General features: G+C 36.8%; 1 protein-coding gene across 4 annotated transcripts in view; it reads right to left on the reverse strand.

Moving 5' to 3' along the window:
* The window catches only part of LOC134806382 (teneurin-m), a 693234-nt gene that overhangs the window by 334252 nt on the left and 342704 nt on the right, over nt 1–16278 (reverse strand). For 2 of the 4 annotated variants that reach the window (XM_063779613.1, XM_063779610.1), the window contains exon 1: nt 6903–7556. The exons of 1 other annotated variant lie outside the window; for it this stretch is intronic. In XM_063779613.1, coding sequence (XP_063635683.1) covers nt 6903–6936 — 34 coding nt within the window. In that variant the 5' untranslated portion in view covers nt 6937–7556. Of the gene's footprint in view, nt 1–6902; nt 7557–16278 lie in introns of those variants that run through there. One more of the 4 variants, XM_063779612.1, reaches the window with a different exon arrangement.

The following is a 16278-nucleotide window of genomic DNA, read 5'->3' on the forward strand; positions in this document are numbered from 1 at the left end:
TTTGTTGGGAGTCTTCTGTCACTCACCACTCACTCACTCACTCAAGAATCTTTCTGCCTCAGTGACCATCGGTTCACTAAGCAGTGTTCCCCGTCCATGGTCTTTTAAGTCTCGCAACTCCATGCGATATCTACTCATACCTACTTTATCGGCTTAAATTCATCAATCAATATTAGGTACTTTATAAAAGCATAAGCCGTCCCGAACGTTATACTAAGCTGCATTATCTATTCACCTCTATTGTTCTGGCAAATTGAAAATATGTAGTTTCGTCCGGAACCACGCCTATTAAGTATCCAATGTATTAAAAACATTTTCTTAGACTAAATTGAAAAATTATTAGGTACCTATATTAGGTAGGTAAAAATTGACTTACACCTGTCAGCTCCCAAAGGCTTTTGGGTGTAAATAATTCCATAGGATTATAACGACGTGGAATAGAAAAGAATGAAGAATTTCGAACACGACCCGTTTTTAAATGTCCTATAATCGTTAGGGAAGAATGCTACTGTTTTAGAATCCGGCGACGAATTCCAGGTCAACGAACTTTGTCGATGTGCCGGAACTCCCAAATATTCTCATAATTTCAGATAATTCCTAATTATCAGAATGATTGATGTATTACGCTGTAATGCAACTCCCACAACCTGCCGACTGTCGTGACTACCCGTTTAATAACACGGTTTGAGCTGCCTAATAATTAACTACATATTAGTTAACAGCGGCACATATACAGCACTAATACCTACTTAATTAGTGAAGCTATGAAACGGAGTTACAAGGTTGACAACTGATGATTAAAAACATAAAAGCCCTAGTGAATGATGTTAAAATTGCCAAATTTAATTAAACTCATCAATGCCTTTACGAAGTTTAGTGTTTGAGCACTGACTTTCAAAGGGAACCTTCAAACTGAGAGAATCTCACCATATTACGCAACTAAAAATTAAGATTGAAGTATCTTCTGCATTTCACTTGCAGACTTGCAAAACCTCGTTGGCAATATAGCGAAATATATGGACATCAATCCGAAACACGTTGCTACGTAACTACTAAAAGTGGCAGTAGGGAAAATTTATAACCAACATTCAACAATACTCGCGTAAGAGAGTTTCGCAATAAACTGTACAAAAAAAGCCGTAAGCCAGACCCCGGGTCCTTTAAAACCAATTTGCCCCAAGTTTACGACCCCGGTTAACGCATCAAACAATGAGTGAAAGTATTGTGTTTTTATACTCTTTAAGTTTGATCGTTTACCTAGCCATAACTCTTTTATTGGCCGCCATAAAATTTGTATCCAATTTTAGAAAAACCCTCGACCGCAACGAATCCCTTAATTATACGAGGTTTGTGAATAACGTAATATCAGGTTTAATAGACAATTATGATAGAAAGGAATACTTGGAGCATATGCTGTAATGGGCTCGGCAATTAGGGTAGGTACAGTGTTTTTGTCTCGGCGACATTGTGTTTCTGGGAAACTTTGTTTGTTCAAAACACGTGGGAGTTCCGCCGCGTCTTTTCAGCGCCGTTTGGATGCATGTGTCGACCCCGGGTTAAATTAACCGGAAACTTAAGGGGAAATAGTTAAGATGCCGTGCAGGTCTGTTGCAGTCACTCAGAAAGTTAAGCATGCCACCCCTGTTTACAAACGTTTAAAATAACCTGTCTCGAGGAATCGACGGACGATAAAAAAACAAACGAAGTATTACTACGCCGGGACGATTATTCAAATTTATGCTCAAGCGAGAAAGGGTAACATTGAACCTTGCAATGCGGCGTTGCATCTCATCAGACCACTTGACATAACAATATAGAGGAACACGTTTCGGCTCCAGTGGCAAACAATATAATCGATATTGAATATCATTATGACATTCAATAACAGAGATCCGGTGATACAAGGGACACAATTCGAGGTTTGTAAAAAAAAGGAAGCACATATTGGATTGTAAAGATGTAAATAACGTAAAAACTGAATATAAACGCGTTTGGAGTATCTTTTGATAGTATAATGGGTACGTGCGTGATGTGGACGCGGCGCGGCGGATCGCGCGGGTGGTCCGGCGGTCGCACTATTTAAATATTTCTTTTTATTATTTGCCAGCACTATTTGTTGATTAATGTTTGTTTAACACGAAGGTGTCGTACAACAAGGTGTGATTTGTTGGTCCTTTATAGGCCTATCGATTTCAGTTTACCTTTTTTACAAAAAAATATCGAGCACACGTATTTTGAGAATTTATCGTGCAGGATCATGTTCGTCGATATTAATGGAGCCATTATTGTATTATGTATGAGTCTGTTAAACTTTTTTATTAAGATTTTTATTTTTACTTTAAGTAGATTGAGCTACAATAATTGTAAATACCTATCTAATAGTACTTGTGTCATCATCAGAAGGAAAATGTATTCCAAAAACATTGCTCCCTGCGCACACAAAGGCGGTCTTTGAACGGAATTCATCATTAGCTAATGTATTTACATGGAACATGCCTACTTTATCTCCAACAATTGTTCCATCCGAACCCTTTAGGTCTTAATTGAACAAATAATCGTCAATTTAACCGCGAGCGCTCACTTTATCTCGAAATGAAATAATGCTGTTTGCCACGCTCTCATTAGTGGTCTTATCTTTAGTGATACGAGATGCTGGGTAATTTTACGTGTTCACCCTTATAAATTACGTAACATTTGAATTTACATTTCATTACAGCTTTTAACCAGCAACGACAGGCAGTGAATGATATTCCCGTCATAAGTCTAAATGGGCAGCTTTTTAAGTAATTTAAATATGTTTTCGGTTGTCAAAGCGGTTTTTCGATATGTAATACAACATTCTGTTAAATATTGTTAAATAGGTATTTGATAAATGTACTAATGCCTACATTTAAAGTGCTCTTTTATACAAGGCCGAACCGATTTAGGTTAGGGTTTTATGGTTTTGGTAACATACTTACATTTCCAAGGGTTCCCAAGGTAGGAATGTGCTATCAATAATGTAGGTACCATCTCCGTGCATCTCCAAGCAAAACGTGATAATTTGTTAACGCGGACAAATAACAGGATAATTTTCTAAAAACACTCTCCTTTTAATTAATATAACTACATCAAAGAACACCTAATAAGTTATCTAGTGGAAATGAAAACAGGAACAAGGTAGGTATTTAATTGTTCTTTTTGCGATTATTTTCTAGGTAAGAAGATGCTTATATAATAAATATGCCCTTATATTTACGAGTTACAGTGTAACTTTTTTGTATCTTTAATTATGTACTTACATTGGCTATTGCAAAATACATAATAAATAAATTATGTTTTTTTATTTTTTATTCGTCCTTTCTGGACAGGCTGGACCTTTTATTAAAATATCGCACATTGATTTTAAAATATTATTCTATTAAATATAACATATTATTGTTACTTATATTGTAAAATCTTGTTAATTCGATAATCTATATTGGATAGCTATAAATATAAACATTCAGACCAATAATGGAGTTACACTAATTTGGAATATTATAGTATGTAAGTACCTAAACTACATACCTATTACACAGCATTTTACTAGGCACCAATAAACATTTTGCATTAATTTTCCTTAGTAATGGAAGTAAGTTAAATTTGTACGACACGACACGAAAAATTTAACATTATTATATTATACTTCAGTGTTTTACATTCACAATAAGTTAGATTTCATATTAGCAATATGTACCTACTTAAATAATATGTTGAAGAAAAAATAATTTTAGCCGTGTCGGTCACTGATGTCTCCGATATTTTTGTTCCTACATAATTTAATTTGAAATTGTCAGACTACAATTTTTTTTTTAAATAACGCATGTTATTTTATTCCAAATCGAATGTGTACCTCCAGTTTTGAGTGTTATTTCAATAAAATATCCCAATTTGTGTAACTAAATAAGTAAAATAGTTTTTCTGAATACCTAGTACTAGGTGCCTACCATCAACCATAGGGTATCGTCTAGGGTCGTCCCATTCGTTTTTTGCCAAGTTCTTAAATTAGTCCAATTCTGCTTTCGTCACCCATTCTACATTCGTCACGTTCGTCGGTGGGCTTTATCATCTTTGGTCATATTTGTTGTTTGCCTTTTTCTTATTCCGACCCATTCCGGTATTCGTCATTATCTTGTTTGGGCATCTTCGATGTTAGTCTATCTCGTTTTCAGTCTCATTCATTATTCGTCATTTTTTCATCGACACGTTCGTTGTTGGTCCCATTCGGTTATTGACAAGTTCTTAATTTGTCTTATTCTGTATTCTGTCATATTCTTCATTCGTCACTTTCGCTGGTAGTCTTTGTCATCTTTGGCCATATTTGTTGATTGTCTTTTTCCCAGTGTGGTTATCAATTTCATCATCCCTTCCCTCCCGTGAGTGTCATAGAAGTCGCCCTGAAGAAGGTTGACAGCAGTTACCAAAGCTTTAATCAGTCTGAAACTATCTAAGTAGCCATACTACTGAGCCCTGGTTTAAGACCAGGCACGGCACGACGGAGTAAGCCCCGTGTCCCCGTTTTGGACTAATCTCCCCTACATGTGTATTGTTTAGGATACATTTAATTAATATTTAAGTATAAGGATTATTGTTTATGGAATCATAACAAAAAATGAGACAAATAGTGAATGGGACGCATATAGAATAGGACGAATATCGAACGGGACGAATATTTAACGGGACAAATAGAGAATGTGTCCAAATTTCATAAGAGCCTAAATAAGAAAAATACGAAATTAGAATAAGTGCAAAGACGATAGGACGAATAACGAATGAGACTAAAAAAAGAAATTGACTAACATCGAACATGCCCAAAGAAGATGATGACGAATACCGGAATAAGCCGAAATAAGAAAAAGGCAAACAACCAAATATGAAAAAGACCATCGATGAACTAGACGAATGTAGAATGGGTAACGAAAGCAGAATGGGACTAATTTAAGAACTTGACAAAAAACGAATGGGACGACCCTAGACGATACCAACCATAGGTATGCGGATGGGGAGGTGATTAAGTATTTTAAACCGGGAATTATATTTAAATACCAGATAAATTCTTAAAAACTACCGACATAAATTCTAAGTCATTTGCAAATTTTAGGTACGTATCTAAGTGATATAAATTCATTTTTATCAACTTCTCAATACCAAGGTTGTCGTACTCGTGAAATATAGCTACTTACAGTAAATTAAGTATCGTAATATTGTTTAAAATAACGAATTTTCAAGAAGGTATCTTTAACTTTTATTAACTGCTTGACCCGCTTTTCAAGTCGATCCCAATTAAATTAAATAGCAGCAAGTCTACGAGTATTGGTTGTACCATTTCGTCAGAGTTTCAATAAGAGTGTTTTATATTAAATATCATGATTTTGTAAAAATAACGTATTTTCAAGTCATTCCAAATTAAATCATGGCATGTGTAAACGAGTGTTGTATTCATTTTCGGTTCCAATAAGAGTGTATTAAATTTAATAATAATATGTATTACGATTTTGTAAAAATAACGAATATTCAAGTCAATCCCAATTAAATCAAGTATAAACGAGAGTTGTATCTATTCCTTTTCGTCAGAGTTTCGATAATAAGAGTGTATAATAAATATCATGATTTTGTAAAAATAACGTATTTTCAAGTCAATCCCAATTAAATCAAGTATAAACGAGAGTTGTATGTATTCCTTTTCGTCGGAGTTGCAATAAAAGTGTATTAAATTAAATATGTCTTTCCCATCACGGCACGGAACAATGATGTTTCGACCTTTGGCAGACGTGCGCGAAGCCGAAGCCAACACGTAGAGGCCCTTTGACACTTTAATGAAATGTAAGGGGTACACCGATTAAATAAAATACTTTTGACACTTTAATGAAATGTAAGGGGTACACCAAGTAAATAAAATACTTTTGACACTTTAATGAAATGTAAGGGATACACCGAGTATAAAATATTATTATAACGATTTTGTAAAAATAACGAATTTTCAAGTCAATCCCAATTAAATCATCGCAAGTGTAAACGAGTGTTGTTCCTTTTCGGTTCCAATAAGATTATTGAAGGGAGCATTGTGTGGTGTCAGGTTCACTGACTCCGGTTATTGTGACCGTCTTGAGATCTTGGCGGGTTCAATTTCTTCGAACTGTTATGGGTTGATTTGTGAATAATTCGTATCTTTTATAATTATTGGATTTTTTTTTGGATTTATTTTAGCGATTAGCGCGTTTGTGTTAGTTAATATTTTTTTAGGTTTGTATGTATTTCATAGCACTCATACAATTTTAAGATAAATCTATTTCATAATAATCATAATCTAAGTTGCTACATAATTATATTTACATAAGTTTTGCTTATAATTCTTAGTTTACTTTGTGAGATTTATGACACTGAAGTTTCTCGACATTTTTGTTTTACATTTTAATCTATTTTTTTTTGTATTTCACAGATGTTACCAAAAAATAACACTCGATGCTTTCACAATTTCGCAGTTCTTAACGTTGCTGTAAATCCACCAAGTTTCTGACATGAACCTCTATTCCCGAATTCATTAAAAAATCTGTTGGTACAAGATTTATCAATTTCTAATAGGCATATTTCAAATATTTGACTGTAAATAACTATTTTTCACGCGAAACTGAGAGCCTGTTTGTTTACTGCATAAACTCGCTTAAAATGTAAACATTCCGCAGGATCTTCATATCACGCAGTAACCTATATTGCTGCTATGCCATCAACACCCGGCGTTAATCCTCGAAAATACCAAATGCAAATGCACCCGCATAATTAACTCTCAACATACAAAATATTGACGCAACCACCCCGTACCCACACGTGAAAAGCTTATACCGCAGCGATTTACGAATTTCCGCACCAAAACACAAACTTACGTTGATCGAAGAAGCACTTATCCAGACCATTCATAACTTGGCGCACAGCCGCATAGTGCACAACACTGTCTCACTAACTATACGTCACACAACAAATCACAACGTTCCCACTTGGTCACTGCACAATGTTAGGGCGGTTGCTGTACACACTGGCGCGAAATTTTGGTACGTGTTGCCGATTCCACGGTCGGCGCGCGACTGACTGCGCGCGGCGCCTTGTGGAGAGGGGGCGCGAGCGCGGGAGGGGGTGCGTGCGTTCGGAATCCACTTCCCACGTGCTCAACTCCCGTCCTTTTCTTGCAGGACGGGTTAGCTTTTTAAACGCATCGATACGGGCCCATGTAACCTTGTTTATGCACCGCTAATAATAAACACGCGAATGACGCTCCAAAGCGCATTGCATTTGTTTTGTTTTTTTTTTTCGCCAAGTTGGGATGTTTGTTCGCGTTTCCGGCACGCTCCGCTCGACCATTTCCGGTCGGGAAGTTTTGGACGTCTTAGCATCGACAATAAATCTAATAAATCGAGCTGAGAAGTTGGAGTTGTCGTTTTAGCAAGTTACGACTATCTTATATGATATTTTGGCAACTTTTGCAAAACATACCAATTGCCAATGACATGACATGACTACCTACAGTACAAACCTGCACTCCAGACATCGAACAAAGTAAACTACGTTAAGTACTTTTTTATCAGACACTTGCCTGCGCCTAGGGACCAAGCACCAAGATTGGCGATTCGAGATCTCGCACGAAAAATCTGAATCGAGATTGGGTATTTCGAGATCTCGACCGCCAGACTTTCGAGATCGAGATTTGACAAAGTAATAAAAAGTATGATCTCGCGAGATCTCGCACATCTAAATTGGATCTGACAAATCATTACCTATATAAACAAATGTGATGTTCTCATTCAAAAGGTACCACATTGTCGCTTGCCATAAAAAAGGATGCTCTCACAGGCTACCTATATTCGTATTTATGGTATCGTCTTGGGTCGTCCCATTCGTTTTTCGTCAAGTTCTTAAATTAGTCCTATTCTGCTTTCGTCACTCATTCTACATTGAAAGCCACCGACGATTGTGACGAATGTAGAATGAGTGACGAAAGCAGAATAGGACTAATTTAAGAACTTGACGAAAAACGAATGGGACGACCCAAGACGATACCGTATTTATGGTAAGCGACCTTTACGGTTACCATCAGTTTGTCACTGACATAAACGCCGTCGAGAACGTAATTTACTTTCTATACATCTCGCTCGCACTTGCATATTAGTGCAAACGGGATGTATAGAAAGTAAATTACGTTCTCGACGGCGTTTATGTCAGTGACAAACTGATGGTAACCGTACTTGTGATTGCGAGCGTCACATTAATTTTGCAGTGTAAGCAAAAAGGAATCTGCACCAATATTTGTACTTATTATGGTACACGTACACGTACAGGTTGAATACCTACCTAAATGATCATAATTTGTCATTTGTCAACAACTGTTATCAACTTATCACCCATCATCATTAGTGCTTTGACCACTAATTCCAGAAAGTATTACTTAAAATTCCTAGATAAAGCAACAAAACGCTAATGCGTTGGTTTATTTGGGGTGGTCGTCCACTGTCGGATCGTCAGTCATCGCTTATTACTTGCCCGGCTAAAGTTAGATGTCCACTGACTCACGCGTCGAACTCGAGCCCTGAGGACCTACCGCGAACCACGTTCGACGTGCTGCCTCTCTGTTGCACTTGTAAACTCGTACGTAAGAGGGGCTACCGCGAAAACCGAAATACACAAATTGCGGGGATCTTTCTTCTTTACTCCAATGAAGGCGTAATTAGGGTGACAGAGAAAAATGCCCGCAATTTGCGAACTTCGATTTTCGCGGTTATATACAGGGTGCGTAGCCAACGTGCAATGGTTAACGCTCCGTAGCGAACGAAACGCAACTGTCACTGTCGCACTAGTATTGAAGAGTGATAGAGAGAGATGACTACGATACTGACATATTCGTAACGGCACGGCCACGACATTACGCGACTGGCGACGGCGGCAGCGACAACCATAGGTGGAAACGAAAGGTTCGATCGCTGTGTGTCGCTCCAACCTATGGTTATGGTGCGACAGTGACAGTTGCGTTAGCGTGAGCGTAACTTACTTTCATGCATCTCGCTCGTACTGGCATAATAGTACGAGCGAGATGTAGGTACCATCAGCGGTAAAAGTGTAATGGCGACATTTTTATCAAACAAAAACATCACTTTTGACACTGACATATCTAATCCATATCGCTTCTAGATCTATTAATTGACGTAGGTATCTTAGTTCGAATCGGGCAGTTAGGTACCTACGTTTTTTTACTAAGTCGGTAGAGTTAAACCAAGATACGTCTGCAACGATTTAGAAAGCACATGCAGAGCAAGTGTTATTTAAAACGTCAAACTTCTATGAAATTATGACATATAAAATAACATTTGCACTGCGTGTGCTAACAAAATCGTTGCAGACTTATCTTGGTCTAATTCTATTTCTTTTTGGAGCATTCCCGGGGTGTCCCATACAAACGCCCCAAATAAATTAGAACCTTATTTTTAGGGTTCCGTACCCAAAGGGTAAAAACGGGACCCTATTACTAAGACTCCGCTGTCCATCTGTCTGTCACCAGGCTGTATCTGATGAACCGTGATAGCTAGGCAGTTGAAATTTTCACAGATGATGTATTTCTGTTGCCGCTATAACAACAAATACTAAAAAGTACGGAACCCTCGGTGGGCGAGTCCGACTCGCACTTGTCCGGTTTTTTAAATACAAAGTAGGTATCACTATTTCGATACAAAAAATTGTGAATCTCCTCTGATAATTAGTCATTGGTTTTTTTGGAAGTAAACGCATACAAAAACTAAGATGTTAGCCGGATACGAATTAAGGCCGCCGTCACTATTAATTGCACAAAAAGTCAAATTATCTGCCCGATTCGAACTTTAAGATACGTCAATTAATAGATCTAGAAACGATATGGAGTGTCAAAAGTGACGTTTTTGTTTGAAGAAACGTCACAATTGACACTGACATATTTAATCCATATCGTTTCTAGATCTATTAATTGACGTATCTTAAACTTCGAATCGGGCCGTATGATAAATTAATATAGAGGGGGAAATTGTTATCTGTATCCAAACTCCAAGGAGTTAATATGTAGGTCAGCATACTTAACAACTTTACTATGGGGATAAATTGACTCTCCCATACAAAATATCAACATCAAACCAGCCAAAATGTATGAAACAGCCATTACTTTTGTCGCGATTTCAGGGTCCGTCCCATAGTAAAACTTGCTCAGTATGAATGACCTATATAACCTCAGAGTTTGGTCAGATAACAATTTCAACCTGTATAACATCCTGGCGTGTCCGTTTATTAATTAATAACAATTACGGTTATGCGTTGAGGTTACCCGACTGTGTTGAATTGGTGGTGTTAATTGCTGTTTTTACGTAGCACCCCGCAGTGACGTTTTAGTTTTGTGCGAATTAGTGATTTGGGTGTTTTTTTATTGCAGTAAGTTTTTGTGTTCTTGAGATTCCCAGAAATGTTTGGTTTTACCTACTCTGTTTTACGAGCACTAGGTACCTATTGATTTTTATTAGATGAAAAAAAAAGTGTTCTAAATTGTATGAATCCACAAACGCTACTTTTATATGGGCACTTGTATGGTAACGATAATGGACGATTGAAAATAGTAGAAATAAATTGGGAAACTTTTTTCTTTCTAGTATTCAGTAGACGCGTACCTAGAATTCTAGAATCGATAGTGCTCGTGATTCTGAGTGAGAATAACATAAAATTTCTGGGAATCGTACAAATCTAATACCTTTAAACGAGCAATTCTTGTATATTTATTGAATACTTATATACTTATATAATAATATATTTCGGGGATTTCGGAAACGGCTCTAACGATTTCGGTGAAATTTGCTGTATGGGTTTTCGGGGGCGACAAATCGATCTAGCTAGGTCTTATCTCTGGGAAAACGCGTATTTCTGAGTTTTTATATGTTGTCCCCATGGTCTCCCAGATATTTATAAGAACATATGAACATATGTCGCTAAAAGTAAATAGGCAGTATTCTTGCCAAAGCGACATATGTGTATGTCAAGTGTTTTTATCCGCAGCCCTTTAAGTCTTCAATGCATTAAATATATCTTTTATGCTATTTACATGTCATTTTAATTTATTTAGATTAAGCCGCCACAGCCGGGCCTAATGACACAAACAAACTTTCTTATAATTATATTATTCAAAGGCATTTATTTAAAGCACTCCTGGCTGCACCACTACGCGGTGTTAGCATTCCACCGTTCCACTTGGATCAGTTTGATTCAATCCAATGCATAATTCGTATATACAACGTACTTATATTTTTGATATAACCAAAAAACGGGTTGCACTCCGGGAGTGCCGGCAGAATCGCGTTTTGAATAAAATCAAATGAATAAATAGTACGTAAGCTTAGAATAAATTTAAAAGTGGAAAAATGTAGTCTTGGGTGCGACTTGAACTGACAGCCTCTGGATCGATATTCCAGCGCTCTGCCAAGCTCTGCTCTGTGAGTTAAAATCTCACCCAAGACAGTAATTATACACCTTTTAAATTTTTTCTAAGCGTAATAAAATTAAAATAATACCTAATAGGTACAAAACGTTTGTAAACATTATCGGCGTCAGTTAATACCTACTCAATACGCGAAATGGTTTATATTTAGTTACAAGAATTTAATTAATTTAAGGAGGAATAAAATACATAGAACGTGGATTAAGCTCTTTGTTTCCGAGTTTATTACGACACGGAATTGTTTTTAAGCGCTGCTAAGTGATTTATTTGACAACGATTTAAGAAGATATTTTTGACAAACACGTGAAATAACCTAATACATACATAACTATTAATAATATTAACTAATTAATAACTATTTACATTCATATCAAAGACCCTGTCTCCAGTCGTGTCTCCCAATTATCATTTCCTATCGTCGAAAGATTTTGTGTAATATTTTGTATCAAATCAATTGTCAAATGGTCTAGACAGTACAATTTTAAGGTGGTTCACTTTTCATAAAAAACCGGGCAAGTGCGAGTCGGACTCGCGCACGAAGGGTTCCGTACCATAATGCAAAAAAACAAAAAACAAAAAAAAAGCAAAAAAAAAAACGGTCACCCATCCAAATACTGACCACTCCCGACGTTGCTTAACTTTGGTCAAAAATCACGTTTGTTGTATGGGAGCCCCATTTAAATCTTTATTTTATTCTGTTTTTAGTATTTGTTGTTATAGCGGCAACAGAAATACATCATCTGTGAAAATTTCAACTGTCTAGCTATCACGGTTCGTGAGATACAGCCTGGTGACAGACGGACGGACGGACGAACGGACGGACAGCGAAGTCTTAGTAATAGGGTCCCGTTTTACCCTTTGGGTACGGAACCCTAAAAATAACACTTGCGTTATATTAATTAATTACACATTATTACTACATAGCAGATTAACAGATTATACAGAAATCACGCAAAAAAACGTTTTATTTTTTATCAATGCAATACCAAAATAACGTTTTTTGCGTGATTTCTGTATAAAACAAAGTTGTACTATCAATTTAGCGCAAACAAACATTTGAAAGTAGATAGATGCGCACATATTTATGTAGTAATAGTGTGTAATTACTTAATATAATATAATTCTTTTTTGTATGGAAAGCGAACCACCTTAATAGTATGTAATTATGTTTATATTGCAAAGGTAAAGTGAGGACGCTAAACAAGAATTTCAAACATTGACCTGCTTGTCCCTATCTCTATCGCACGCGCGTAATTATATTGCTGTCCCGCCCATGATGCCGGCGGTCAATGACACTGTGCGGCCGGGACAGCAAAATAATGCGTGTGCAATAGAGATAGGAACAGGCGGGTCAATGTACGATATTATTCGTGCTTAGCATCCTTGCTTTAGCGGACGGGTATAACCTCATTTCATATACCATGGCGGGATTCCACTTGAAACTGCACAAAGAGAACAATAATGTTTATATATTGTTTAAAAATTGCTTTACGAGTTCTGCTCTTCAAAGTATTGGCAAATAAGTATGCCGGGTTTTGTTGTCACTACTCGTATTGTTTACGCCATTACGCCTAATGACTGACCGTCTCAAGTGGAATCCCGCCACGGTAAATAAAATGGAGTATAGCTAGTCCATTTTATCCAAAGTTTAGTGCGGGCCTAAACCGCGACGCCATTAGAAGCCCCAAGTGGAGCGAGACAGCCGAGTGTAAAACACATTAGACCGACGAAATAATCTTATAAACAAACAGACGACACGTTCTCACGCGGGAAGACCCTATTTTTAATCGAGTTACCCTTTCAACATACCATTATAACCCTTAATAACATGCCTTAAAGTTCAATTTTTGTGTGTTTGATGTAGCCTTTGAGAGGATGATTATTAATTTTTCAACTTGAAAGTTTGTCCTTGCCGATTCCGAAATAAATCTGCATAATGAGTTGGGTGTTGGTATTTTGCACTCTTGGGGTAAGATACATACCTAGTAATATTGTACATCGTACACAACCTAAACAAATATTAATAATAACCTCGTATAAAGCGCCATCTCGCGGCCAGTTTTTGCACAATATTTTGGGAACGGAATGTGAAAGAAATTATCTGTGTCTGACCGTTTTGATTTTTGCGTTTATTGTTGCCGATTTTGTATGTTAGGCGTCTGTTAAAGTTTGTTTACGGCGCATTTATTTGCCCGTTTTTAGCGCAATTTGATGTAACTTGGTTCTTATAAAAACAAGAATATCAAAAAAAAACGTACCGACACAGGTACCTACTGGTAATATTGAACTCATATAAAAAATACTCATCTAGGACCATAATCCAGAGAGGAAAATGTCGAGAACGTTTGGATGGAAAAATGACCACTGATGTATCCTCTTAAGTCGCTTCATTAAATTGTGCCTTAAACTTGATACGAACGTAGGTACAGCCAGAAGAAAGAAACAACACAAAACAAACATTAGTGTAGGTATTCCACTTATGAACCTAAGAAAAACGAATATGCATGATTGCATGCATACTCGTAAATATACTTGGAACAGTAGATATATTTCTTCGTTAGTTCGTAAGTAACGATTTTTACTGTTTACAATCAATGAACATAAGTGCTGTACACAAGCAACATAACTTTCGACCTCTAACGCCGTGCACTTCGTCCGAAATGCCACCGTAACTTGCCGGGGAGGGTGTATTTTACGCGGCTAGTAAAACTGAACATACCGTGCGGCTGCGTTTTCCCGCCCATATCCAAAATGGCGTATGTGGAAGTGTGAAGTGTTCTACTTCTACATGCAAAACTTTACTGGACTGTTGAAAAAAATATTTAAAAAATAGGAGGAAGTCCCGCAGTGGCGGACGCCTAAGCTTTTTTGAAGAAAACAAAACAAGTATTTTAATAAATGTATCTTTATTTATGAATTACTTTAGTGAACAAAATTTGTCAAAATAAAATATCACAAATGCAACTTCTAAATAAACTAATTAAAAAACGAACAGAAAACTGTAGTGAAAAAAAAAACTCAGTCCGTGCAAGAGGCACCTAGTACCGGACGAATTACGCTTCGAACCCCTAGGCACCGGACGGTTTAAATTATTTTTTAATCCGATTACAAATATAGAAAAATGTCGTATTTGTATGTCGATGCATTTTGAAAAATAATAAATTTATGTAAAAATACATATTGTGTGAATCGGCACCCTTGGGGCGCGAAACCACCGGCTCGCACTTTGCCGGTTTTTTCGGAAGAAACAGTGGATATTAGATTTTTTTGTAGGAATAAAACTTAACTTTATTCATCTGCTGAGCTGATAAGCCTTTTCGGTTCGCAGTGGCAGACTCAATGGTTTATGTCCAATGGATTTTAAGCCTTTACTACGAATTTATGAGTTATAAAGTATATCAATTGAACTTTACGAAAGCGCTTGCAATATTGATTTCATTTCTTGTAAAGTCAGAAATTAAATTGTATAGGTACATAAGTTACGGTTGCGTTATCTTATACCTGATAGGTATTTAAATGTAGTTATATATGAATTTATTTTATATACTAGTTATTACGGATTTATGGAACAAAAGTAGAAATTTACTATTTTTAAGAAAATATTTATGCATTATTGGGCTAAGTGTTACGTTGTCATACAGATGTAGTGAATAATTATTTTCCATCGTATTTTCACGGAAACGTACGAACGTGTCTTGCTGTTTCAGTGAGTACCTATCGGTACAAAAAGTACTGAGGTTGACTGAAGTAGTATGACAACTGTGTTTTACCTGTCCCGAAGGCCCGATTCGAACTTTAAGATACGTCAATTAATAGATCTAGAAACGATGTAGATTAGATAATATGTCAGTGTCAAATGTGACGTTTCTTCAAACAAAAACGTCACTTTTGACACTGAATGTCTAATCCATATCGTTTCTAGATCTATTAATTAACCTATGTTAAAGTTCGAATAGGGCAGTACGTCTGTGTTTTACCTGTCCCGAAGGTGAAGGTAGTATTCTACATTAAGTGTAGACCCACTTTGTATCACATAAGAATTCGTCAACGATTCACCTAACGCCTAACCAAGTCACAAATGTAATCCCTTGCAGTTTGCTCCCATCAGATCGATGGTCCTAATCATATTAGAGCAAGCCTCTCCCGGGGGTGCAGAATTAAGTTATTGTCGGGTTTATTGCACTAATGTGTGGGGTTGGAGTGCGCACAGTTAACACCGGTTAGGATAAGCGGAGTTATAGACTCTTGATGGCCGAAAGTATAATACATATTTTTGGGCATCTTTTTAAAGCTGTACCCCCAACTTGCATTTTAGATTTTGGAATTTTTATATTATTCCCACTCAGAATCACGAGCCCTTTCGATCCTAATACAAGAAAGCACCTTGGTCGCTTTAAAGTATGTGATATATAATATAATTATATAAAATAGCGACCAGCCCCGGCTTCGCGTGGGTTAACAAATTATACATCAGTCTACCTCAGGAATCACTCTGTTATTGGTGAAACCCCCATGAGAATCCGTTCAGTATTTTTTGAGTTTATCGCGAACATACAGACATACAAACAGACGCGGCAGGGGACTTTATTTTATAAGGCGTACGTAGCCAGTTCACTTCAGAATACAGTATTAAAACATCATAATTAATTGATTTTTATATTCCATACAGTCACAAATAGCTAAAACACACAGGCGGCAAAAATAATTTAATTTTTGTGTCCGCTCCGTCACTTAATTGGCGTCACGGGGCTGTGACGCATCGAGCGTCA

The sequence above is a fragment of the Cydia splendana genome, chromosome 3, assembly GCF_910591565.1.
Source record: "Cydia splendana chromosome 3, ilCydSple1.2, whole genome shotgun sequence".
Classification (NCBI taxonomy): Eukaryota; Metazoa; Arthropoda; class Insecta; order Lepidoptera; family Tortricidae; genus Cydia; species Cydia splendana.